Source organism: Somniosus microcephalus, chromosome 10 (genome assembly GCF_052327205.1).
Source record: "Somniosus microcephalus isolate GS21.2 chromosome 10, FLI_Smic_1.0, whole genome shotgun sequence".
NCBI classification, from domain to species: Eukaryota; Metazoa; Chordata; class Chondrichthyes; order Squaliformes; family Somniosidae; genus Somniosus; species Somniosus microcephalus.
Window position 1 is genome coordinate 236,939,552 of NC_140996.1, and position 25,743 is coordinate 236,965,294.

The following is a 25,743-nucleotide window of genomic DNA, read 5'->3' on the forward strand; positions in this document are numbered from 1 at the left end:
GAGAGAGAGAGAGTGAGAGACAGACAGAGAGAGAGAGAGTGAGAGACAGACAGAGAGAGAGAGAGTGAGAGACAGACAGAGAGAGAGAGAGTGAGAGACAGACAGAGAGAGAGAGAGTGAGAGACAGACAGAGAGAGAGAGAGAGAGAGAGAGAGTGAGAGACAGACAGAGAGAGAGAGTGAGAGACAGAGAGAGAGAGAGAGAGTGAGAGACAGAGAGAGAGAGAGAGAGTGAGAGACAGACAGAGAGAGAGTTCGCGGACACTCTGTGTGATTCTCCGTGTCCTGTTTCCCTTTTTCTCTGCAGCCGTGGCTCAGTGGGTAGCACCCTCGCCTCTGAGTCAGGTAGCTTGTGTGTTCAAGTCGCACTCCAGAGACTTGAGCACAAAAATCTAGGCTACACTCCAGTACTGAGGGAGCGCCGCACTGTCGGAGGGGCAGTACTGAGGGAGCGCCGCACTGTCGGAGGGGCAGTACTGAGGGAGCGCCGCCTGTTGGAGGGGCAGTACTGAGGGAGCACCGCACTGTCAGAGGGGCAGTACTGAGGGAGCGCCGCACTGTCAGAGGGGCAGTACTGAGGGAGCGCCGCACTGTCGGAGGGTCAGTACTGAGGGAGCGCCACACTGTGGGAGGGGCAGTACTGAGGGAGCGCCGCACTGTCGGAGGGGCAGTACTGAGGGAGCGCCGCACTGTCGGAGGGACAGTACTGAGGGAGCGCCGCACTGTTGGAGGGGCAGTACTGAGGGAGCGCCGCACTGTCGGAGGGTCAGTACTGAGGGAGCGCCGCACTGTCGGAGGGGCAGTACTGAGGGAGCGCCACACTGTGGGAGGGGCAGGACTGAGGGAGCGCCGCACTGTCGGAGGGGCAGTACTGAGGGAGCGCCGCACTGTCGGAGGGGCAGTACCGAGGGAGCGCCGCACTGTGGGAGGGGCAGTACCGAGGGAGCGCCGCACTGTCGGAGGGGCAGTACTGAGGGAGCACCGCACTGTCGGAGGGTCAGTACTGAGGGAGCGCCGCACTGTCGGAGGGTCAGTACTGAGGGAGCGTCGCACTGTCGGAGGGTCAGTACTGAGGGAGCGTCGCACTGTCGGAGGGGTAGTACTGAGGGAGTGCCGCACTGTCGGAGGGGCAGTACTGAGGGAGCGCCGCACTGTCGGAGGGTCAGTACTGAGGGAGCGTCGCACTGTGGGAGGGGCAGTACTGAGGGAGCGCCACACTGTCGGAGGGGCAGTACCGAGGGAGCGCCGCACTGTCGGAGGGGCAGTACTGAGGGAGTGCCGCACTGTCGGAGGGGCAGTACTGAGGGAGCGCCGCACTGTGGGAGGAGCAGTACTGAGGGAGCGCCGCACTGTCGCAGGGGCAGTACTGAGGGAGTGCCGCACTGTCGGAGGGGCAGTACTGAGGGAGTGCCGCACTGTCGGAGGGGTAGTACTGAGGGAGTGCCGCACTGTGGGAGGGGCAGTACTGAGGGAGAGCCGCACTGTCGGAGGGGCAGTACTGAGGGAGCGCCGCACTGTGGGAGGGGCAGTACTGTGGGAGCGCCGCACTGTCGGAGGGTCAGTACTGAGGGAGCGCCGCACTGTCGGAGGGGCAGTACTGAGGGAGTGCCGCACTGTCGGAGGGGCAGTACTGAGGGAGCGCCGCACTGTGGGAGGGGCAGTAATGAGGGGGCGCCGCACTGTCGCAGGGGCAGTACTGAGGGAGTGCCGCACTGTCGGAGGGGCAGTACTGAGGGAGTGCCGCACTGTCGGAGGGTCAGTATTGAGGGAGCGCCGCACTGTCGGAGGGGCAGTACCGAGGGAGCGCTGCACTGTCGGAGGGTCAGTACTGAGGGAGCGCCGCACTGTCGGAGGGGCAGTACTGAGGGAGTGCCGCACTGTTGGAGGGTCAGTACGGAGGGAGCGCCGCACTGCCGGAGGGGCAGTACTGAGGGAGCGCCGCACTGTTGGAGGGGCAGTACTGAGGGAGCACCGCACTGTCAGAGGGGCAGTACTGAGGGAGCGCCGCACTGTCAGAGGGGCAGTACTGAGGGAGCGCCGCACTGTCGGAGGGTCAGTACTGAGGGAGCGCCACACTGTGGGAGGGGCAGTACTGAGGGAGCGCCGCACTGTCGGAGGGTCAGTACTGAGGGAGCGCCGCACTGTCGGAGGGGCAGCACTGAGGGAGCGCCACACTGTGGGAGGGGCAGTACTGAGGGAGTGCCGCACTGTCGGAGGGGCAGTACTGAGGGAGCGCCGCACTGTCGGAGGGTCAGTACTGAGGGAACGCCGCACTGTCGGAGGGGCAGTACTGAGGGAGCGCCACACTGTGGGAGGGGCAGTACTGAGGGAGCGCCGCACTGTCGGAGGGGCAGTACTGAGGGAGCACCGCACTGTCGGAGCGTCAGTGCTGAGGGAACGCCGCACTGTCGGAGGGTCAGTACTGAGGGAGCGTCGCACTGTCGGAGGGGTAGTACTGAGGGAGTGCCGCACTGTCGGAGGGGCAGTACTGAGGGAGCGCCACACTGTGGGAGGGGCAGTACTGAGGGAGCGCCGCACTGTCGGAGGGGCAGTACCGAGGGAGCGCCGCACTGTCGGAGGGGCAGTACTGAGGGAGCACCACACTGTCGGAGGGTCAGTACTGAGGGAGCGCCGCACTGTCGGAGGGTCAGTACTGAGGGAGCGTCGCACTGTCGGAGGGGCAGTACTGAGGCAGCGCCACACTGTCGGAGGGGCAGTACCGAGGGAGCGCCGCACTGTCGGAGGGGCAGTACTGAGGGAGTGCCGCACTGTCGGAGGGGTCGTACTGAGGGAGTGCCGCACTGTGGGAGGGGCAGTACTGAGGGAGCGCCGCACTGTCGGAGGGTCAGTACTGAGGGAACGCCGCACTGTCGGAGGGGCAGTACTGAGGGAGCGCCACACTGTGGGAGGGGCAGTACTGAGGGAGCGCCGCACTGTCGGAGGGGCAGTACTGAGGGAGCACCGCACTGTCGGAGGGTCAGTGCTGAGGGAACGCCGCACTGTCGGAGGGTCAGTACTGAGGGAGCGTCGCACTGTCGGAGGGGTAGTACTGAGGGAGTGCCGCACTGTCGGAGGGGCAGTACTGAGGGAGCGCCACACTGTGGGAGGGGCAGTACTGAGGGAGCGCCGCACTGTCGGAGGGGCAGTACCGAGGGAGCGCCGCACTGTCGGAGGGGCAGTACTGAGGGAGCACCACACTGTCGGAGGGTCAGTACTGAGGGAGCGCCGCACTGTCGGAGGGTCAGTACTGAGGGAGCGTCGCACTGTCGGAGGGGCAGTACTGAGGCAGCGCCACACTGTCGGAGGGGCAGTACCGAGGGAGCGCCGCACTGTCGGAGGGGCAGTACTGAGGGAGTGCCGCACTGTCGGAGGGGTCGTACTGAGGGAGTGCCGCACTGTGGGAGGGGCAGTACTGAGGGAGAGCCGCACTGTCGGAGGGGCAGTACTGAGGGAGCGCCGCACTGTGGGAGGGGCAGTACTGTGGGAGTGCCGCACTGTCGGAGGGGCAGTACTGAGGGAGCACCGCACTGTCGGAGGGTCAGTACTGAGGGAGCGCCGCACTGTCGGAGGGGCAGTACTGAGGGAGCGTCGCACTGTCGGAGGGTCAGTACTGAGGGAGCGTCGCACTGTCGGAGGGGCAGTACTGAGGGAGCGCCACACTGTGGGAGGGGCAGTACTGAGGGAGCGCCGCACTGTCAGAGGGGCAGTACTGAGGGAGCGCCGCACTGTCGGAGGGACAGTACTGAGGGAGCGCCGCACTGTCGGAGGGGCAGTACTGAGGGAGTGCCGCACTGTCGGAGGGGCAGTACTGAGGGAGCGCCGCACTGTGGGAGGAGCAGTACTGAGGGAGCGCCGCACTGTCGCAGGGGCAGTACTGCGGGAGTGCCGCACTGTGGGAGGGGCAGTACTGAGGGAGAGCCGCACTGTGGGAGGGGCAGTACTGAGGGAGCGCCGCACTGTGGGAGGGGCAGTACTGTGGAAGCGCCGCACTGTCGGAGGGTCAGTACTGAGGGAGCGCCGCACTGTTGGAGGGGCAGTACTGAGGGAGCACCGCACTGTCGGAGGGTCAGTACTGAGGGAGCGCCGCACTGTCGGAGGTGCCGTCTTTCAGATGAGACGTTAAACCGAGGCCCCGTCTGCTCTCTCAGGTGGATGTAAAAGATCCCATGGCACTGTCTCGAAGAAGAGCAGGGGGGAGTTCTCCCCGGTGTCCTGAGGCCAATATTTATCCCTCAACCAACATCACTAAAACAGATTATCTGGTCATTATCACATTGCTGTTTGTGGGAGCTTGCTGTGCACAAATTGGCTGCTGCGCTTCCTACATTACAACAGTGACCACACTTCAAAAGTACTGCATTGGCTGTAAAACACTTTGGGACGTCCGGTGGTCGTGAAAGGCGCAATAGAAATGCAAGTCTTTTTTTTCTTTTGCAGTGTGTGATTGTAAAGATGGCGGCACTGACGTTGGAGCAGCGAGCGGTGGGAGCCGTGATCGGATCGCTGGTGGCTGATGCGGCAGGTGAGGCTGGATCAGCGCAGAGCTTCGCAAACCGTTTTGGTTGAAGGACCCTTTTTAAATGGATTAGTAATCATGGCCCCCCATCTAAACTACAATACTGTCTTAATACTCAGAATATGAAAGTGCTGCATGTTCAGAGTGTTTTAATAAACTGGTATTTACTGAGAGATATCAGTGAGATGGGTGTTCCGGCTTCTCACACCAGTTCTGCAGCAACAGATGGCCACTTATTGGCCACTCCGTGCTGGACAATCTTTAAGCGGTCAGCAGGCCGGCCAAGGTGAGTGAGGGCACGATCGTCCCACAGCTGCTAGAAGCACGACTCAACGCCACACCGTCCCACTGGCAACAGCTGCAGTGTGGGATTGTCCGTGTTTGTGTGAACACGCTCAGGCTAGTGTTTGCAGGCGCTCTGATCACGTGTCGGGAGGATGGCACAGGGTTACACAGGGTGTCTCTCGCTCTCTCTGTCTCACTCTCTGTCTCTCGCTCTGTCTCACTCTCTCTCTGTCTCCTCGCTCTGCCTCATAAGAACATAAGAAATAGGAGCAGGAGTAGGCCAATCGGCCCCTCGAGCCTGCTCCGCCATTCAATAAGATCATGGCTGATCTGATCCTAACCGCCAATCCACTATCACAGAACCATTTCCTGAATCTAACAGAATTAGACACACGAAATAGGAGCAGGATCAGGCTACACGGCCCCTGGGCCCGCTCCGCTACCCACAGGGCCATGACCGATCCGAACCTAGACTCATGTCCAAATTCCTGCCCGCTCCCCCGTAACCCTTAATTCCCTTTACTTCTAGGAAATTGTCTATTTCTGTTTCGCTCTCTCTCTGTCTCTGTCTCTCTCTGTCTCTCTCTGTCTCTCTCTCTCTCTCTGTCTCTCTCTCGCTCTGTCTCTCTCTCTCTCTCTGTCTCTCTCTCTGTCTCTCTCTCTCTCTGTCTCGCTCTCTCTCTCTCTCTCTCTCTCTCTCTCCCTCTCCCTCTCCCTCCCCCTCTCTCTCCCTCCCTCTCGGCCTATATTATCTGGAGTTTAGAAGAATGAGAGGTGATCTCATTGAAACATAAAAAATTCTTACAGGGTTTGACAGGGTAGATGCAGGGAGGATGTTTCCCCTGGCTGGGGAGTCTAGAACCAGGGGTCACAGTCTCAGAATAAGGGGTCGGCCATTTAGGACTGAGATGAGGAGGAATTTCTTCACTGAGGGTGGTGAACCTGTGGAATTCTCTACCCCAGAGGGCTGTGGATGTTGAGTCGTTCAGTATATTCAAGACAGAGATCGATGGATTTTGGACTCTGGGGAATCAAGGGATATGGAGATTGGGCGGGAAAGTGGAGTTGAGGTCGAAGATCAGCCATGATCTTATTGAATGGCGGAGCAGGCTCGAGGGGCCGAATGGCCGGCTCCTGCTCCTAATTCTTATATTCTTATGTTCTGTCTCTCTCTCTCTCTGCCTCTCTCTCCCTCTCTCCGTCTCTCTCTCTCCCTCTCGCCATCTCTTTCGCTCTCTCTCCCTCCCTCGCTCTCGCTGCCTCTCACTCCCTCTCTCCGCCCCTCTCTCTCTCTCCCTCTCGCCGTCTCTCTCGCTCCCTCTCTCTCTCACCCTGTCTTCTCTCCTTCCCTGCGGCCCTGGGTTTCTCAATAATGAGAAAGTGAGATCTGTGTCACGGGTTGAGGCCCAAGTTACAGTCTGTCCGTCTCTCTCTCCAGGCCAGCCACTGCACTGGATCTATGACGTGAACCGTTTGGACCAAATCTTGAAGGGACGCGAGGGCACTCCCGAGTTTGTGGATCCCAGTCATTGTCCGTACTACCACCAGCCCACGGGAGCTCTGAGCGGATACGGGGATCAGACACTCGCCTTGCTCAAGGCTCTGGTGGAGGGGAAAGGTGAGTGGAACATTCCGGAAGGTTGACCTGTGGAATGATGTATGAGTGTCTGGAGAAGCCGCGTCCTGCGGTTTAGCCCAGTCCTCGACCCATCGTGTGAGGGCACGAGATTCTCAGAGCGGGAAATATTCATCACGCCCAACAACCCATGCCTTTCTCATAGATCAAACCCCACCTACCCACCTTCTCCCCATATCCCCAACCCCACCTACCCACCTTCTCCCCATATCCCCCAACCCCACCTACCCACCTTCTCCCCATATCCCTCAACCCCACCCACCCACCTTCTCCCCATATCCCCAAACCCACCCACCCACCTTCTCCCCATATCCCCAAACCCACCCACCCACCTTCTCCCCATATCCCCAATCCCACCCACCCACCTTCTCCACCTTCTCCCCCTTCTCCCCATATCCCCAACCCCACCTTCTCCCCATATCCCCAACCCCACCCACCCACCTTCTCCCCATATCCCCCAACCCCACCTACCCACCTTCTCCCCATATCCTCCAACCCCACCTACTCACCTTCTCCCCATATCCCCCCACCCCACCTACCCACCTTCTCCCCATATCCCCCAACCCCACCTACCCACCTTCTCCCCATATCCCCCAACCCCACCTACCCACCTTCTCCCCATATCCCCCAACCCCACCTACCCACCTTCTCCCCATATCCCCCAACCCCACCTCCCAGCATAGGATCAGGAGGAAGCCATTAAGCCCCTCAAGCTTGTTGCATCATTCAATGTGATTATGACTGAACTGTATCTCAGCTCCACTGACCCGCATTGACTCCATATCGCTTGATAAAGCAGAGGTCCAAAGAGATTTAGAGGTCCCTATACACAGATCACTATAATGTGGTAGTCAGGTTGAAAAAATAATCAAAAAGGCTAATGGAATGTTAGCCTTTATAACTAGTGGGCTAGAATATAAAGAAGTCACACAACACCAGGTTATAGTCCAACAGCTTTATTTGAAATCACAAGCTTTCGGAGCGCTGCTCCTTCGTCAGGTGAAGTGGAGAGATGCATAAAGACCCAGCTTATATAGTCAGAGAATAATGTCAGATGTTTACAGGTAATCTTTCTAACTGCCATTTATCACACCTCGGCAGAGAGATAATCACAGCAATCCACACCATAGAATATAAAGGGTAGGAGGTTTTGCTACAGCTAAACAAAGTACTGGTTAGACCACATCTGGAGTACTGTGTACAGTACTGGGCACCGTACCTTAGAAAGGATATATTGGCCTTGGAAGGAGAGCAGTGTAGATTTACTAGAGTGATACCCGGTCTCCAAGGGTTAAATTATGAGGAAAGATTACACAAACTAGGAACTTTGAACAAGGAACAGCAAAGGGTCACAAAACAGATAGTAAGAGCTACAAAAAGGGAGTATGAAAAGAAACTTGCAAGGGATATCATAATCATTACGAAGAATTTTTAGTTATATTCGGAAAAAGAGGGTGGTCAGAAGCAATGTTGGTCCCTTAAAAACGGAAAGTGGTGATATTGTCAATGATAATAAGGATATGGCGGACATGTTGAATAATTACTTTGGGTCAGTATTTACAGTAGAAGAGGATAGCATGCCGGAAATCCCAAAGAAACTAATATTGAATCGGGGACAGGGACTCAATAAAATTAACATAAGTAAGTTAACAGTAATGTAGAAAATAATGGCACTAAAGAGTGACAAATCCCCAGGGCCAGATGGTTTCCATCCCAGGGTTTTAAAGGAAGTCGGTGAGCACATTGCAGATGCTCTAACGATTATCTTACAACGTTCTGTAGATTCAGGAACCGTCCCTTTAGATTGGAAAATTGCATATGTCAATCTGCTATTTAAGAATGGCGAGAGAGGGAAACCAGGGAATTCTAGACCAGTTAGCCTAACCTCTGTTGTTGGGAAATTACTAGAGTCTATAATTAAGGATAGGGTGAGTGAACACCTCGAAAATTTTCAGTTGATCAGAGAGAGCCAGCATGGATTTGTGAAAGGCAGGTCATGCCTGACAAACCTGATTGAATTTTTTGAAGAGGTGACTAAAGTTGTGGACAGGGGAATGTCTATGGATGTTATTTATATGGACTTCCAGAAGGCATTTGATAAAGTCCCACATAAGAGACTGTTAACTAAGGTAGAAGCCACGGAATTGAGGGCAAATTATTGACCTGGTTAGGAAACTGGCTGAGCGGCAGGAGCCAGGCAGTAGGGGTAATGGACAGGTACTCAAATTGGCAGGATGTGACTAGTGGTGTCCTGCAGGGATCTGTGTTGGGGCCTCAACTATTCACAGTATTTATTAATGACTTAGATGATGGCATAGAAAGTCATATATCCAAATTTGCCGATGACACAGATAGGCAGCATTGTAGGCGGTGTAGATAAAAGCATAAAATTACAAAGGGATATTGATAGATTAAGTCAATGGGTAAAACTGTGGCAAATGGAATGTAGGCAAATGTGAGGTCATTCACTTTGGACCTGAAAAGGATCGAACAGAGTACTTTCTAAATGGTGAAAGGCTAAAAACAGCGGAGGTCCAAAGAGACTTGGGGTCCAGGTACATCGATCATTAAAATGCATGAACAGGTACAGAACATAATTAAAAAGACTAATGGAATGCTGGCCTTTATATCTAGAGGACTAGAATACAAGGGGGTAGAAGTTATGCTGCAGCTGTACAAAGCCCTGGTTAGACCACACCTGGAGCACTGGGAGCAGTTCTGGGCACCACACCTTAGGAAGGATATCTTGGCCTTGGAGGGAGTGCAGCGTAGGTTTACCAGAATGATACCCGGACTTCAAGGGTTAAGTTACGAGGAGAGATTACACAAATTAGGGTTGTATTCCCTAGAATTTAGAAGGTTAAGGGGTGATCTGATCGAAGTTTAAGATATTAAGGGGAACAGAGAGGGTAGATAGAGAGAAACTATTTCCGCTGGTTGGGGAGTCTAGGACTGGGGGCATCGTCTAAAAATTAGAGCCAGACCTTTCAGGAGTGAAATTAGGAAACACTTCTACACACAAAGGGTGGGAGAAGTTTGGAACTCTCTTCTGCAAACAGCAATTGATGCTCGATCAACTGTTAATTTTTATATCTGCGATTTTTTTAACTAAAGGTATTGAGGGACATGGGCCAAAGGCGGGTATATGGAGTTAGGTGGCAGATCAGCCATGATCTCATTGAATGGCGGAACAGGCTCGAGGGGCTGAATGGCCTCCTCCTGTTCCTGTGTTCCTAGGATTGTGTTCCCTGGAATATAGAAGGTTAAGGGATGATTTGATTGAGGTTTTTGACGAATTGATGGGGTAGATAGAAACTTTGTCCGCTGGTGGGGGGAGTCTTGGACAAGGAGACATAACCTTAAAATCAGAGTCAGGCCATTCAGGGGAGAAGATAGAAACACTCCTTCATACAGAGGGTGGTAGAAGTGTCGAACTCTCTCCCACAAGAAGCAGGAGATGCTGGGGCTCAATTAAGAATTTTAAATCTGAGATCGACAAACTTTTGCCAGCCGCAGGTATTAAGGGATATGGAGCCAAGGCAGGTGGATGGAATTAAGATAAAGATCAGCCATGATCTCTGTGAATGGCAGAACAGGCTCGAGGGGCTGAATGGCCTCCTCCTGTTCCTATGTCCTTACACCATTACCTTGGGTAAGACACAGGCAAGCTTCCATTACCCATGGAACCCCGTACCCCAGCATGAGAGAACACGGTCGGGTGATGAGGGGGGAACTTTACCCCAGTGAGAGTCAGGACAGGAGGGGGAAATGGGGAACTTTACCCCAGCGAGAGTCAGGACAGGAGGGGGAAATGGGGAACTTTACCCCAGTGCGAGTCAGGACAGGAGGGGGAAATGGGGAACTTTACCCCAGTGGGAGTCAGGACAGGAGGGGGAAATGGGGAACTTTACCCCAGCGAGAGTCAGGACAGGAGGGGGAAATGGGGAACTTTACCCCAGTGAGAGTCAGGGCAGGAGGGGGAAATGGGGAACTTTACCCCAGTGAGAGTCAGGGCAGGAGGGGGAAATGGGGAACTTTACCCCAGTGAGAGTCAGGGCAGGAGGGGGAAATGGGGAACTTTACCCCAGCGAGAGTCAGGACAGGAGGGGGAAATGGGGAACTTTACCCCAGTGAGAGTCAGGGCAGGAGGGGGAAATGGGGAACTTTACCCCAGCGAGAGTCAGGACAGGAGGGGGAAATGGGGAACTTTACCCCAGTGAGAGTCAGGGCAGGAGGGGGAAATGGGGAACTGTACCCCAGTGAGAGTCAGGACAGGAGGGGGAAATGGGGAACTTTACCCCAGTGGGAGTCAGGACAGGAGGGGGAAATGGGGAACTTTACCCCAGCGAGAGTCAGGACAGGAGGGGGAAATGGGGAACTGTACCCCAGCGAGAGTCAGGACAGGAGGGGGAAATGGGGAACTTTACCCCAGTGAGAGTCAGGGCAGGAGGGGGAAATGGGGAACTGTACCCCAGTGAGAGTCAGGGCAGGAGGGGGAAATGGGGAACTTTACCCCAGCGAGAGTCAGGACAGGAGGGGGAAATGGGGAACTTTACCCCAGTGAGAGTCAGGGCAGGAGGGGGAAATGGGGAACTGTACCCCAGTGAGAGTCAGGACAGGAGGGGGAAATGGGGAACTTTACCCCAGTGGGAGTCAGGACAGGAGGGGGAAATGGGGAACTGTACCCCAGCAAGAGTCAGGACAGGAGGGGGAAATGGGGAACTTTACCCCAGCGAGAGTCAGGACAGGAGGGGGAAATGGGGAACTGTACCCCAGCAAGAGTCAGGACAAGAGGGGGAAATTTGGAGAATAATTAAGTGGTGCTGTGGTCTCCCTTATGCAGGATTTGATGTGCAGTTGTACAGACAAGAACTGTACAAAACTTTTGGACCAAACACTGACTACGACCTCAAGGCGAAACCCAAAGACCAGCTGCCGACAGGATACAGACATGCTTCCATTAAAGCTTTCCTGACTGCGTATGAAGCAACAAAGGAGAAAACAGGACTCTCCCCGGATCCACAGGTAACGCAATATGAAGAAATAACCCCAGCCAGGTCCAATCTGGGCCAGTTATTACACCGGTTGGTCAGCGAACTACATCAGAATGAGTCCCGTCAAAATGTTACCGTAAACCAGGAGGGCCCCAGATATCGGGTGAGAGCTAGCCCTGCGGATAATGAATGACACCCAGGTGTATAACCGGCCAACGATCACACGTAAAAAGCGGTTGTCCGATAGAGGTAGTGGTGACCAAGGCCGCTTTCTGCCTGAGACGGTGCGAGGATTTTATAGAGTCACAGAATCAGACAGCACAGGAGGAGGCCATTCGGCCCATTGTGCCTGTGCCGGCTCTTTGGAAGAACTCTCCAATTAGTCCCACTCCCCCTGCCCAATTAGTCCCACTCCCCCTGCCCAATTAGTCCCACTCCCCCTGCCCAATTAGTCCCACTCCCCCTGCCTAATTAGTTCCACTCCCCCTGCCCAATTAGTCCCACTCCCCCTGCCCAATTAGTCCCACTCCCCCTGCCCAATTAGTCCCACTCCCCCTGCCCAATTAGTCCCACCCCCCCTGCCCAATTAGTCCCACTCCCCCTGCCCAATTAGTCCCACTCCCCCTGCCCAATTAGTTCCACTCCCCCTGCCCAATTAGTCCCACTCCCCCTGCCCAATTAGTCCCACTCCCCCTGCCCAATTAGTCCCACCCCCCCTGCCCAATTAGTCCCACTCCCCCTGCCCAATTAGTTCCACGCCTCCTGCTCTTCCCTCATAGCCCGGCAAAGTTTTTCCCATAAGTGTTTCTCCAGTACCCTCTTGAAAGTTATTATTGAATCTGCTCCCACCACCATTTCAGGCAGTGCATTCTAGATCACAACAACTCATAGAATCATAGAATGGTTACAGCACAGAAGGAGGCCATTCGGCCCGTCGAGCCCGTGCCGGCTCTCTGCAAGAGCACTTCAGCTATTCCCACTCCCCCGCCCTTTCCCCGGAGCCCTGCAATTTTTTTTTCCCTTCAGGTGCTTATCCAACTCCCTTTTGAAAGCCGTGATTGAATCTGCCTCCACCACCCTTTCAGGCAGTGCATTCCAGATCATAACCACTCGCTGCTTAAAATTTTTTTCCTCACATCGCCTTTGGTTCTTTTGCCGATCACCTTAAATCTGTGTCCTCTGGTTCTCGACCCTTCCGCCAATGGGAACAGTTTCTCTCTATCTACTCTGTCCAGACCCCTCATGATTTTGAACACCTCCATCAAATCTCCTCTCAATCTTCTCTGCTCCAAGGAGAACAACCCCAGCTTCTCCAGTCAATCCACGTAACTGAAGTCCCTCATCCCTGGAATCATTCTCGTAAATCTTTTCTGCACCCTCTCTAAGGCCTTCACATCCTTCCTAAAGTGCGGTGCCCAGAATTGGACACAATGGGGTCGATTTTCATAAAGCTGTCGGGAAGGAGGCGGGACTACAACTTTCGGGTTTTAGTCCCGCCTACATCGACGTTCGGCCAATCCACGCGATTTTCCCTTGATTGACCTTGTTAAGCCCGCCCAGCGGGCTCAGCAGGCCAATTAAGGGCCACCCGGCAACAGGTGACGTTACAGACTGAAATTTCATCTGTCAAGATATCTTGGCAGATGAAATATCAGTGTTTCACAGCTGTTTGAAGCTGTCAAACACTGACAGTCTGACTTCTAACCTGAGTCCTTCTACACAGACTCAGTTAGAAATCTCACCAGCAATGAAAGCTGAAGGCTGTCACTTTTGACAGCTCGCAGCCATTTTGCTTTCTGTGCCGGCTGAGTGAGGGACTCCCGAAACCTAGAGGAAGAAAGGCTGTTAAGGTAAGTACAGGTAATTTAAACTTCTTTACACACTTTAGACACACCAAACGCACTTACCTTTGCACTCATGCACCCATCACTCACCTGAGCACCGACATCGCGACCCCTCCAAGTCCTTCAACCCGACGGCCCGCCTCCTCTAACCTGGCGTGGTTTGGAGCCGTCGGGAATCCCACACGACAACCTTCAAAATAGGGATTAGGCTAAAAACTGCCTGTTAGCTACCTGTTAACAGGCTGTTAATTGGCACTAATCCCTTCCCGCCTCGGGTCGGCGGGTCCCAGTGCGGGGCGGGTACCCGCCTCCTTTGAAACTTACATGGAGGAGGGTTTTGGGTGGGATGGTGTCGGGACCCCCGAAATCGGGATTTTCCCTCCCGACAGAAATCTCAACAGGCCGCAGGAGGGGGGAGGGGCTGCGAGGGGGGAGGGTCGCGGGGGGGGGCCGCGAGGGGGGAGGGTCGCGAGGGGGGAGGGTCGCGGGGGGGCTGCGAGGGGGGAGGGTCGCAGGGGGGGGCCGTGAGGGGGTAGGGTCGCGAGGGGGGAGGGTCACGGGGGGGGTGCCGCGAGGGGGGAGGGTCGCCGGGGGGGGGGCTGCGAGGGGGGAGGGTCGCGGGGGGGGCCGCGAGGGGGTAGGGTCGCGAGGGGGGAGGGTCACAGGGGGGGGTCCGTGAGGGGGGAGGGTCGCGGGGGGGTGCCGCGAGGGGAGAGGGTCGCGGGGGGGGCTGCGAGCGGGGAGGGTCGCGGGGAGGGTCGCGGTGGGGGGGGCTGCGAGGGGGGAGGGTTGCGGGGGGGGCGCGAGGGGGGAGGGTCGCGGGGGGGCTGCGAGGGGGGAGGCAGCTTATGGCAGACATTGTCCTCAACCTTCTCTGCTCTAAGGCGAACAACCCCAGCTTCTCCAGTCTCTCCACATCACTGAAGTCCCTCATCCCTGGAAACATTCTAGTAAATCTCCTCTGCACCCTCTCCAAGGCCTTGACATCCTTCCTAAAGTGCAGTGCCCAGAATTGGACACAATACTCCAGCTGGGGCCTAAACTGTGGTTTATAAAGGTTCATCATAACTTAAGAACATAAGAATTGGAGCAAGAATTAGGCCATTCGGCCCCTCGAGCCTGCTCCACCATTCAATAAGGTCATGGCTGATCTTCTACCTCAACTCCAGGTTCCCGCCCAATCCCCATATCCCTTAATTCCCCGAGTGTCTAAAAGTCTATCAATCTCTGTCTTGAATATACTGAACGACTGAGCCTCCACAGCCCTCTGGGGGAGAGAATTCCAAAGATTCACCACCCTCTGAGTGAAGAAATTTCTCCTCATCTCAGTCCTAAATGGCCGACCCTTTATCCCAAGACTCTGCCCTTCCTTCCTTGCCACTATTAGTAAAGCCAAGGACCCCATCTGCTTTTTAACAGCCTTCTCAACTTGTCCCATCACCTTCAATGATTAGTGTACGTACACCCCCAGGTCTCTCTGTTCCTGCACCCTGTTTAAAATTGTACCATTTAGTTTATATTGCCTCCTCATTCTTCCTACCTCTTCATTTCACATTTTTCTGCGTTAAATTTCATCTGCCATGTGTCTGCCCATTTCACCAGCCTGTCTGTGTCCTCCTGAAGTCTGTTACTGTTTACTACATTTCCCAGTTTCCTGTCATCTGCAAACTTTGAAATTATGCCCTGTATACCCAAGTCCAGGTCATTAATATACATCAAGAAGGGGAGGCTTTGAATTGCCAGTTATGTTCGTTACCTCTGTTGGCAGATGGACGGTGTGGCGAAGATCGCACCCCTGGTCGCTCTGTACGCTGGAGACCCCAAACTCCCGCAGCACGTGGAGGAGGCGGTTCGAGTCACACAGGACGATAGTCTGGCGGTGAAGTGCAGCATCGCAGGTAGGGGTCAGTCCTGGGTCGTCCCCGTGTTGTGTCGGTCGTGTTTCTTACACCAAACCAGCTGCCACTACCCTTCAGGAGCTCCAAACTGATCCTCAGTTCTGCTTTTACCAATTAAAGGGACTCGGAGGTTGTAATTGTCCAATATTCACAGGCACGAAAAGGTTGCTGGCTGTGTTAGGCAGAGAATCGCCGTCCAATGATTCTGACTCTAATCCCCAGTCAGGTGGGTGGGTGGGGTTGGGGGATATGGGGAGAAGGTGGGTGGGTGGGGTTGGGGATATGGGGAGAAGGTGGGTGGGTGGGGTTGGGGATATGGGGAGAAGGTGGGTGGGTGGGGTTGGGGATATGGGGAGAAGGTGGGTGGGTGGGGTTGGGGATATGGGGAGAAGGTGGGTGGGTGGGGTTGGGGATATGGGGAGAAGGTGGGTGGGTGGGGTTGGGGATATGGGGAGAAGGTGGGTGGGTGGGGTTGGGGATATGGGGAGAAGGTGGGTGGGTGGGGTTGGGGATATGGGGAGAAGGTGGGTGGGTGGGGTTGGGGATATGGGGAGAAGGTGGGTGGGTGGGGTTGGGGATATGGGGAGAAGGTGGGTGGGTGGGGTTGAGGGATATGGGGAGAAGGTGGGTGGGTGGGGTTGGGGATATGGGGAGAAGGTGGGTGGGTGGGGTTGGGGATATGGGGAGAAGGTGGGTAGCTGGAGTTGGGGATATGGGGAGAAGGTGGGTGGGTGGGGTTGGGGGATATGGGGAGAAGGTGGGTAGGTGGGGTTGAAGGATATGGGGAGAAGGTGGGTAGGTGGGGTTGAGGGATATGGGGAGAAGGTGGGTGGGTGGGGTTGGGGATATGGGGAGAAGGTGGGTAGCTGGAGTTGGGGATATGGGGAGAAGGTGGGTGGGTGGGGTTGGGGGATATGGGGAGAAGGTGGGTAGGTGGGGTTGAGGGATATGGGGAGAAGGTGGGTAGGTGGGGTTGAGGATACGGGGAGAAGGTGGGTAGGTGGGGTTGAGGGATATGGGGAGAAGGTGGGTAGGTGGGGTTGAGGATATGGGGAGAAGGTGGGTAGGTGGGGTTGAGGATATGGGGAGAAGGTGGGTAGGTGGGGTTGAGGATACGGGGAGAAGGTGGGTAGGTGGGGTTGAGGATATGGGGAGAAGGTGGGTAGGTGGGGTTGAGGGATATGGGGAGAAGGTGGGTAGGTGGGGCTAAGGATATGGGGAGAAGGTGGGTAGGTGGGGTTGAGGGATATGGGGAGAAGGTGGGTAGGTGGGGTTGAGGGATATGGGGAGAAGGTGGATAGGTGGGGTTGAGGATATGGGGAGAAGATGGGTAGGTGGGGTTGGGGTTATTGGGAGAAGGTGGGTGGGTGGGGTTGGGGGATATGGGGAGAAGGTGGGTGGGTTTTGTGATATGGGGAGAAGGTGAGGGGTGGGGGTTGGGGGATATGGGGAGAAGGTGGGTGGGTGGGTTTTGTGATATGGGGAGAAGGTGGGGGTGGGGGGTGGGGTTGGGGGATATGGGGAGAAGGTGGGTGGGTGGGGTTGGGGGATATGGGGAGAAGGTGGGTGGGTGGAGTTGGGGGATATGGGGAGAAGGGGGGTAGGTGGGGTTGGGGATATGGGGAGAAGGTGGGTAGGTGGGATTGAGGGATATGGGGAGAAGGTGGCTAGGTGGAGTTGGGGATATGGGGAGAAGGTGGGTGGGTGGGGTTGGGGATATGGGGAGAGGGTGGGTAGGTGGGGTTGAGGGATATGGGGAGAAGGTGGGTAGGTGAAGTTGGGGATATGGGGAGAAGGTGGGTGGGTGGGGTTGGGGGATATGGGGAGAAGGTGGGTGGTTGGGGGATATGGGGAGAAGGTGGGTGGGTGGGGTTGGGGGATATGGGGAGAAGATGGGTGGGTGGGGTTGGGGGATATGGGGAGAAGATGGGTGGGTGGGGTTGGGGGATATGGGGAGAAGGTGGGTGGGTGGGGTTGGGGGATATGGGGAGAAGATGGGTGGGTGGGGTTGGGGGATATGGGGAGAAGGTGGGTGGGTGGGGTTGGGGGATATGGGGAGAAGATGGGTGGGTGGGGTTGGGGGATATGGGAAGAAGGTGGGTGGGTGGGGTTGGGGGGATATGTGGAGAAGGTGGGTGGGTGGGGTTGGGGGATATGGGGAGAAGGTGGGTGGGGTTGGGGATATGGGGAGAAGGTGGGTGGGTGGGGTTGGGGATATGGGGAGAAGGTGGGTAGGTGGGGTTGATGATATGGGGAGAAGGTGGGTGGGTGGGGTTGAGGCATATGGGGAGAAGGTTGGTAGGTGGGGTTGGGGATATGGGGAGAAGGTGGGTAGGTGGGGTTGAGGGATATGGGGAGAAGGTGGGTGAGTGGGGTTGAGGGATATGGGGAGAAGGTTGGTAGGTGGGGTTGGGGATATGGGGAGAAGGTGGGTAGGTGGGGTTAAGGGATATGGGGAGAAGGTGGGTGAGTGGGGTTGAGGGATATGGGGAGATGGTGGGTAGGTGGGGTTGGGGCTATGGGGAGAAGGTGGGTGGGGTTGGGGATATGGGGAGAAGGTGGGTAGGTGGGGTTGATGATATGGGGAGAAGGTGGGTGGGTGGGGTTGAGGGATATGGGGAGAAGGTGGGTGAGTGGGGTTGAGGGATATGGGGAGATGGGGTTGGGGCTATGGGGAGAAGGTGGGTGTGGTTGGGGATATGGGGAGAAGGTGGGTAGGTGGGGTTGGGGAGAAGGTGGGTAGGTGGGGTTGGGGATTGTGAAAAGGTGGGTGGGTGGGTGGGGTTGAGGGATATGGGTTGAAGGTGGGCAGGTGGGGATGGGGTTTGTGGAGAAGGTGGGTCGTTGGGATTGGGGGATATGGAGAGAAGGTGGGTGGGGTTGGGGATATGGGGAGAAGGTGGGTGGGTGGGGTTGGGGATTGTGAAAAAGGTGGGTGGGTGGGTGGGGTTGAGTGATATGGGTTGAAGGTGGGTAGGTGGGGGTGGGGTTTGTGGAGAAGGTGGGTAGTTGGGATTGGGGGATATGGAGAGAAGGTGGGTGGGGTTGGGGGATATGGGGAAAAGGTGGGTGGGGTTGGGGGATATGGGGAGAAGGCGGGTGGGGTTGGGGGATATGGGGAGAAGGTGGCTAGGTGATGTAACAAGCAGGGTGGATAAGGGTGAGCCAGTGGATGTGAGGGATTATTACTAGTCCTAGCCCCTTTAGGGCTACCCCGGATCAGACGTTCACTTTCAACTAAAGTTAGAGTTAGCCGAATCCTGAAGACGCTTAATTGGATCTAAAGGTGCAGACTATCTCTCCCTAAAGGAAAGGAACAACCCGAGAATGTTACCGTCCTCCAGATAGCACTTTTAATAAGTTTAACTAGACTGGAACGTTCCGGATATTATGAGGGTCCGGAAAACTCCCCCAGAATTCTGCAACACCTCGCCAAAGAGTGTACAGAGATTGAGTTCGCGAGTTTGATACAGAAGTATTATGTGAGACAATTCTAAAAATATATAGATTTATTAAAGAACCGACATGTATTTTACAGTTGGTGATTCAATTGCAACATTAACAGTTCCAAAAAGAAAAAGCTTTACAATCTTATCAGAGATCCTTATTCTCAAATCTTAACTTCACCACAGTTTTACAGTTCTTAGTTTATTCAGGATATCCACCAAAATCAAATACAGTATCTTGATCCCCGAGATACAAAGAGTTGTAGACTTACAGAGCTGCCTCTGAAGCCGAAGAATCGCTTTGCCCCTTTACAGCGAATCTAGTATCCTATTTGAGAGCTCAATATTTATACTCTTTTCCAGTGGTATTCCTTTAAGTTTTTCTGCTGATGTAAGCTAATTATCTCTAGTCATTTTTCTGCTGACTTTTGCAATTCTTACAGTCAGTTCAGCTGGTAGCATTAAGAATTATGTCTCTATCCCAGGTGTCCCAAGCCCACCATAAAGAACGGTGTAACAGCAGGTGTTTCTATTTGATGTCATTTTTACTAAGGCCTTCTATTTGCGCTCTTGCAATTAGAACACCTTAACTAGGATGATCTATGCAATTCTTAGTCACCTCAGCTGGTTGCAATACAGAATTATGTCTCCTGTGTAGGTCATAGAGTCATAGAGTTTTACAGCACAGAAAGAGGCCCTTCGGCCCATCGTGTCCGCGCTGCCCATCCACCCCTGTCCTGTCTAATCCCATTTTCCAGCATTTGGTCCATAGCCTTGTATGCAATGGCATTTCAAGTGCTCATCCAAATGCTTCTTGAATGTTGTGAGGGTTCCTGCCTCTACCACCCTTTCAGGTAGTGAGTTCCAGATTCCAACCACCCTCTGGGTCAAAAAGTTCCTCCTCAAATCCCCTCTAAATCTCCTGCCCCTTACCCTGAATCTATGCCCCCTTGTTATTGACCCCCCTACAAAGGGGAAAAGTTCCTCTTTATCTACCCTATCTATGCCCCTCATCATTTTGTACACCTCAATCAGGTCCCCCCTCAGCCTTCTTTGCTCCAAGGAAAACAACCCCAGCCTGTTTAGTCTTTCTTCATAGCTGAGGCGCTCCATCCCAGGTAACATCCTGGTGAATCTTCTCTGCACCCTCTCCAAAGCAATCACATCCTTCCTATAGTGAGGCGACCAGAACTGCACACAGTACTCCAGCTGTGGCCTCACCAGCGTTTTGTACAGCTCCATCATAACCTCCCTGCTCTTATATTCTATGCCTCGGCTAATGAAGGCAAGTATCCCATATGCCTTTTTAACCACCTTATCTACCTGTTCCGCTGCCTTCAGAGATCTATGTACATGTACACCAAGGTCCCTCTGACCCTCTGTACTTCCTAGGGTCCTACCACTCATTGTGTATTCCCTTGCCTTATTTGTCCGTCCAAAATGCATCACCTCGCACTTTTCAGGGTTAAATTCCATTTGCCACTTTTCCGCCCATCTGACCAACCCGTTTATATCGTCCTGTAGCCTGAGGCTTTCCTCCTCGCAATTTACCACCCCACCAATTTTCGTGTCATCTGCGAACTTACTGATCATACCTTTTACATTCTCATCCAAATCATTTATGTAGATCACAAACAACAAGGGACCCAGCACCGATCCCTGAGGTACCCCACTGGACACAGGCTTCCAGTCACAAAAGCATCCTTCGACCATCACCCTCTGCCTCCTGCCACTCAGCCAGTTTAGGATCCAACGCGCCATGGCACCCTGGATCCCATGGGCTCTTACCTTCTTGACCAGTCTCCTATGTGGGACTTTGTCAAAAGCTTTACTGAAGTCCATGTAAACCACATCCACAGCATTTCCCTCATCCACCCCCCTAGTCACCCCCTCGAAAAATTCAATCAGATTTGTCAGACATGATTTACCCTTGACAAAGCCATGCTGACTATCCCCGATTAATCCTTGCCTCTCCAAGTGGAGACTAATTTTGTCCCTCAGAATTTTTTCCAATAATTTCCCTACCACAGATGTTAGGCTCACTGGCCTGTAATTCCCTGGTTTATCCCTGCTACCCTTCTTGTATAATGGTACTACATTAGCTGTTCTCCAGTCCTCTGGTACATCCCCTGTGGCCAGAGAGGTTCTGAAAATTTGTGTCAGAGCCCCTGCAATCTCCTCCTTTGCCTCCCACAGCAGCCTGGGATACATCTCGTCCGGGCCTGGGGATTTATCCACTTTTTGGCCTGCTAAAACCGCTAGCACCTCCTCCCTCTCGATGCTAATATGTTCAAGTATGTCACAGTCCCCTTGCCCGATTTCTATGTCTGCATCGTCTCTCTCCATAGTGAACACAGATGCAAAAAATTCATTTAAAACCCCGCCTACATCATCTGGCTCTACACACAGATTGCCACTTTGGTCCCTAATGGGCCCTACCCTTTCCCTGGTTATCCTCTTGCCCTTAATATACTTATAAAACATCTTAGGATTTTCCTTTATTTTGCTCGCCAGTGTTATTTCATGGCCCCTCCTCGCCCTCCTAATTTCTTTTTTAAGTATGCCCCTGCACTTTTTATACTCCTCTAGGGCTTCTTCCGTCTTTAGTCTTTTGTAACTGCCAAAAGCCCCCCTTTTATTTCTAATGCATTTTTGTATATCCCTTGTCATCCAAGGTTCCCTTTGCTTGTTGGTCCCACCCTTGACCTTTACAGGAACATGTTGGCGTTGTACTCTCTCTATTTCCCTTCTGAAAGTCTCCCACTGTCTTGATGTGGATTTTCCTATAAGTAGCTGCTCCCAGTCCACTTTGGCCAGATCCTGCCTTATCATATTAAAATCGGCCTTCCCCCAATTTAGAACCCTTATTTCCGGGCCGTCTTTGTCTTTTTCCATGACCACCTTAAATCTCACCGAATTATGGTCACTATCGCCAAAATGCTCTCCTACTGACACTTCCACCACTTGCCCGGCTACATTCCCCAGAATTAGGTCCAGTATCGCCCCCTCTCTTGTAGGACTTTCTACATGTTGGGTCAAAAAGCTCTCCTGGATGCACTTTAAGAATTCTGCACCCTCTAAGCCTTTCACACTCTGACTATCCCAATTTATATTGGGGAAGTTGAAATCCCCCACTATTATTACCCTATTATTTTCGCACTTTTCTGAGATTTGCCTACATATCTGTTCCTCTATCTCCCCCTGACTGTTTGGGGGCCTATAGTACACTCCCAGCAAAGTGCTTGCCCCCTTTTTGTTTTTAAGTTCTACCCATATGGCCTCATTAGAGGAACCCGCTAATATATCATCCCTCCTTACAGCAGTAATTGACTCCTTAATTAATATTGCAACACCCCCTCCCCTTTTACACCCCCCTCTGTCTCGCCTGAAGATTCTATACCCCGGAATATTGAGCTGCCAGTCCTGACCCTCCCTCAACCATGTCTCCGTGATAGCAACAATATCGTACTCCCATGTGTTCAACAACAACTTCAGTTCGTCCACCTTATTTGCAAGACTCCTTGCATTAAAATAAATGCCTTCCAGCCCTGCCATATTCCCTTTTGCCTTCGCATATTTGCTCTGCCTTGTTTTTTTCTCTGTATTTGGCTGTAAATCACCCCCTGCTATAGCTCCACTCTGTACCCCATCCCCCTGCCAAGTTAGTTTAAACCCCCCCCAGCAGTGCTAGCAAACCTCCCCGCAAGGATATTGGTTCCCCTCTGGTTCAGGTGTAAACCGTCCGACTTGTACAAGTCCCACCTTTCCCAGAAGCAGACCCAGTGATCCAGGAAACTAAAGCCCTCCCTCCTGCACCATCCCTTTAGCCACGCATTCATCTGTTCTATCTTCCCATTCCTATACTCACTAGCACGTGGCACCGGGTGTAATCCAGAGATTACAACCTTTGAGGTCCTGCTCTTTAATCCTTCACCTAGCTCCCTAAATTCTTGCTGCAGGACCTCATCCCTCTTTTTACCTATGTCATTGGTACCAATGTGGACCACGACCTCTGGCTGTTCACCCTCCCCCTCCAGAATGCCCTGCAGCCGCTCAGTGATATCCTTGACCCTGGCACCAGGGAGGCAACAAACCATCCTGGATTCACGTCTACGGCCACAGAAACGCCTATCTGTTCCCCTTACTATAGAATCCCCTACCACTATTGCTCTCCCACTCTTTTCCCCCCCTTCCTGGGCAGCAGGAGCACCCCCAGTGCCAGGAAGTTGGCTGCTGCTGCCTTCCCCTGGTGAGTCATCCCCCTCAACAGTATCCAAAGCGGCATACCTGTTTGAGAGGGGAATGGTCACAGGGGTCTCCTGCACTACCTGCCTGCTTCTATTGCTCCTCCTGGTGGTCACCCATTTCCTATCTTCCTGTGCAGCCCTTCCCTGCGGTGTGACCAACTCACTAAACGTGTTATCCACGAACCTCTCAGCATCGTGAATGCTCAACAACCCATCCACCCGCAGCTCCAGCACCTCAATGCAGTTTGCTAGTAGCTGCAGATGGATGCATCTCTGGCACACGTGGTCATCAGGGGCACCGGCAGTGTCCCTGAATTCCCACATAGAGCAAGAGGAGCATATCACGGGGCTGGGCTCACCTGGCATGACCTTCCCTTTACTTAATTTAAATTAATTTACTATCACCAATTAAAAATATCTCTAAGGCGCTTGTATAGTCTACCAACAGTCCCTGCTACACCAGAAAAGACCCTAGTAACTATAAACTACAGAGTTCAAGTTTAAAAAAGAGAAATACTCACCAACCAATCACTTACCTGCTCCCTGGTGACGTCACACTCTGATTACTTTTTACCTCTCTCCTCTGCTGTTGATTTGGTCCCGCCTCTGCTGAACTCACCGGTTTTAAGTGCCGCCGGTCGCGCTGCTGCTCTCCCACAGGTCCAAGCTCTCTGACCTCGCCTCTGCTGAACCCGCCGGTTTTAAGTGCCGCCGGTCGCGCTGCTGCTCTCCCACAGGTCCAAGCTCTCTGACCTCGCCTCTGCTGAACCCGCCGGTTTTAAGTGCCGCCGGTCGCGCTGCTGCTCTCCCACAGGTCCAAGCTCTCTGACCTCGCCTCTGCTGAACCCGCCGGTTTTAAGTGCCGCTGGTCGCGCTGCTGCTCTCCCACAGGTCCAAGCTCTCTGACCTCGCCTCTGCTGAACCCGCCGGTTTTAAGTGCCGCCGTTCGCGCTGCTGCTCTCCCACAGGTCCAAGCTCTCTGACCTCGCCTCTGCTGAACCCGCCGGTTTTAAGTGCCGCCGGTCGCGCTGCTGCTCTCCCACAGGTCCAAGCTCTCTGACCTCGCCTCTGCTGAACCCGCCGGTTTTAAGTGCCGCCGTTCGCGCTGCTGCTCTCCCACAGGTCCAAGCTTAACACAAAAACGATGTGACGGCAGGTGTTTCTTTTACTTGATGTCATTTTTACGAAGGCATATGTTTCTGCTTCTTTATGAAGTATAATTTAGAACACCTTAACCAGGATGTACCATTGTCTTCTTTCCAAAGATTCAGACCGTCAGGAGCCTCCAACCTTCTGTTTCAACAAGGCCATTGACTCAGTGTCAACAGCCATCCCATCCCCATAGCCAGAATGCGGTTAACAATACAGCTTCTCCATCGTTCGGTTTCTCGATTTCCAAACCCAGTTTGTCGTGTGTTAATCAGGCCAGAATTACTTTCATCGAATGGTGTCTTTTTCTGAACAGGTTTTCTGGCTTATTCCTTCACAGATCTGCTGTGTTTGGATTTCCAGAAGGCATTCGATAAGGTGCCACATAAAAGGTTACTGCATAAGATAAGAGCTCACAGAATTGGGGGTAATATATTAGCATGGATAGAGAATTGGCTAACTAACAGGAAACAGAGAGTCGGGATAAATGGGTCATTTTCCGGTTGGCAAACGGTAACCAGTGGGGTTCCACAGGGATCGGGGTTCGGGCCTCGGCTATTTACAATCTACATTAATGACTTGGATGAAGGGACCGAGTGTAATGTAGCCAAGTTTGCAGATGATACAAAGATGGGTGGGAAAGCAAGTTGTGCAGAGGACTCAAAGAACCTGCAAAGGGATATAGACAGGCTAGGTGAGCGGGCAAACATTTGGCAGATGGAGTATGATGTGGGAAAGTGCAAGGTTATCCACTTTGGTAGGAAAAATAAAAAAGCAAACTATTATTTAAATGGGGAGAGATTACAAAATGCTACAGTTTAGAGGGACCTGGGGGTCTTTGTGCATGAAACACAAAACGTTAGCATGCAGGTACAGCAAGTAATCAAAAAGGCAAATGGAATGTTGGCCTTTATTTCAAGGGGGTTGGAGTATAAAAGTAGGGAAGTCCTGCTACAACTGTACAGGGTATTGGTGAGACCACACCTTGAGTACTGCGTACTGTTTTGGTCTCCTTATTTAAGGAAGGATATACTTGCATTGGAGGCAGTTCAGAGAAGGTTCACATGGTTAATTCCAGAGATGAAGGGGTTGACTTATGAAGAAAGGTTGAGCAGGCTGGGCCGATACTCATTGGAGTTTAGAAGAATGAGAGGTGATCTTATTGAAACATATAAGATACTGAGGGGGCTCGACAGGGTAGATGCAGAGAGGATGTTTCCCCTCGTGGGGAAATCTAGAACTTGGAGGCTGTGGTAAACCACTTTTATCGTTCACTATCGTTACACTATGGTTATCACTGTTTATATCGTTACACTATGGTTATCACTGTTTACACTGTTGTATCACTACACAAGGTCACCTCTTGTCACGCTGTTATACCTGGGCTGACCACAGCTGCCTCCGCCCATGGCTCCGCCTGCTTGCCCAGGTATAAAGGTGGTCGACTGGCTGGTATTCCTCCTTGTTGGACCCGATCACCCACGAGGGTGGGCTCTGTTATTTAGCCAATAAAAACCTATAGTTACTATCTTAACTCGTCGCTTTTCATTGGATGAATTGATAGGTATATCAGAGGCATAGTTTCAGAATAAAGGGTCGCCCTTTTAGAACTGAGATGAGGAGGAATTTCTTCTCTCAGAGGGTCATAAATCTGTGGAATTCTCTGCCCCAGAGAGCTGTGGAGGCTGGGTCATTAAATACATTTAAGGTGGAGATAGACAGATTTTTG

The 25,743-nt window shown here is 53.4% G+C and overlaps 1 protein-coding gene across 1 annotated transcript in view; it reads left to right on the forward strand.

Moving 5' to 3' along the window:
* The window catches only part of selenoj (selenoprotein J), a 36,762-nt gene that overhangs the window by 4,241 nt on the left and 6,778 nt on the right, over window positions 1-25,743 (forward strand). Inside the window, 4 exon segments of the mRNA XM_085999847.1 lie at window positions 4,437-4,521; window positions 6,239-6,418; window positions 11,280-11,461; window positions 15,043-15,172. Of these exon segments, the coding sequence (XP_085855973.1) occupies window positions 4,452-4,521; window positions 6,239-6,418; window positions 11,280-11,461; window positions 15,043-15,172 (562 nt within the window). The 5' untranslated portion in view covers window positions 4,437-4,451.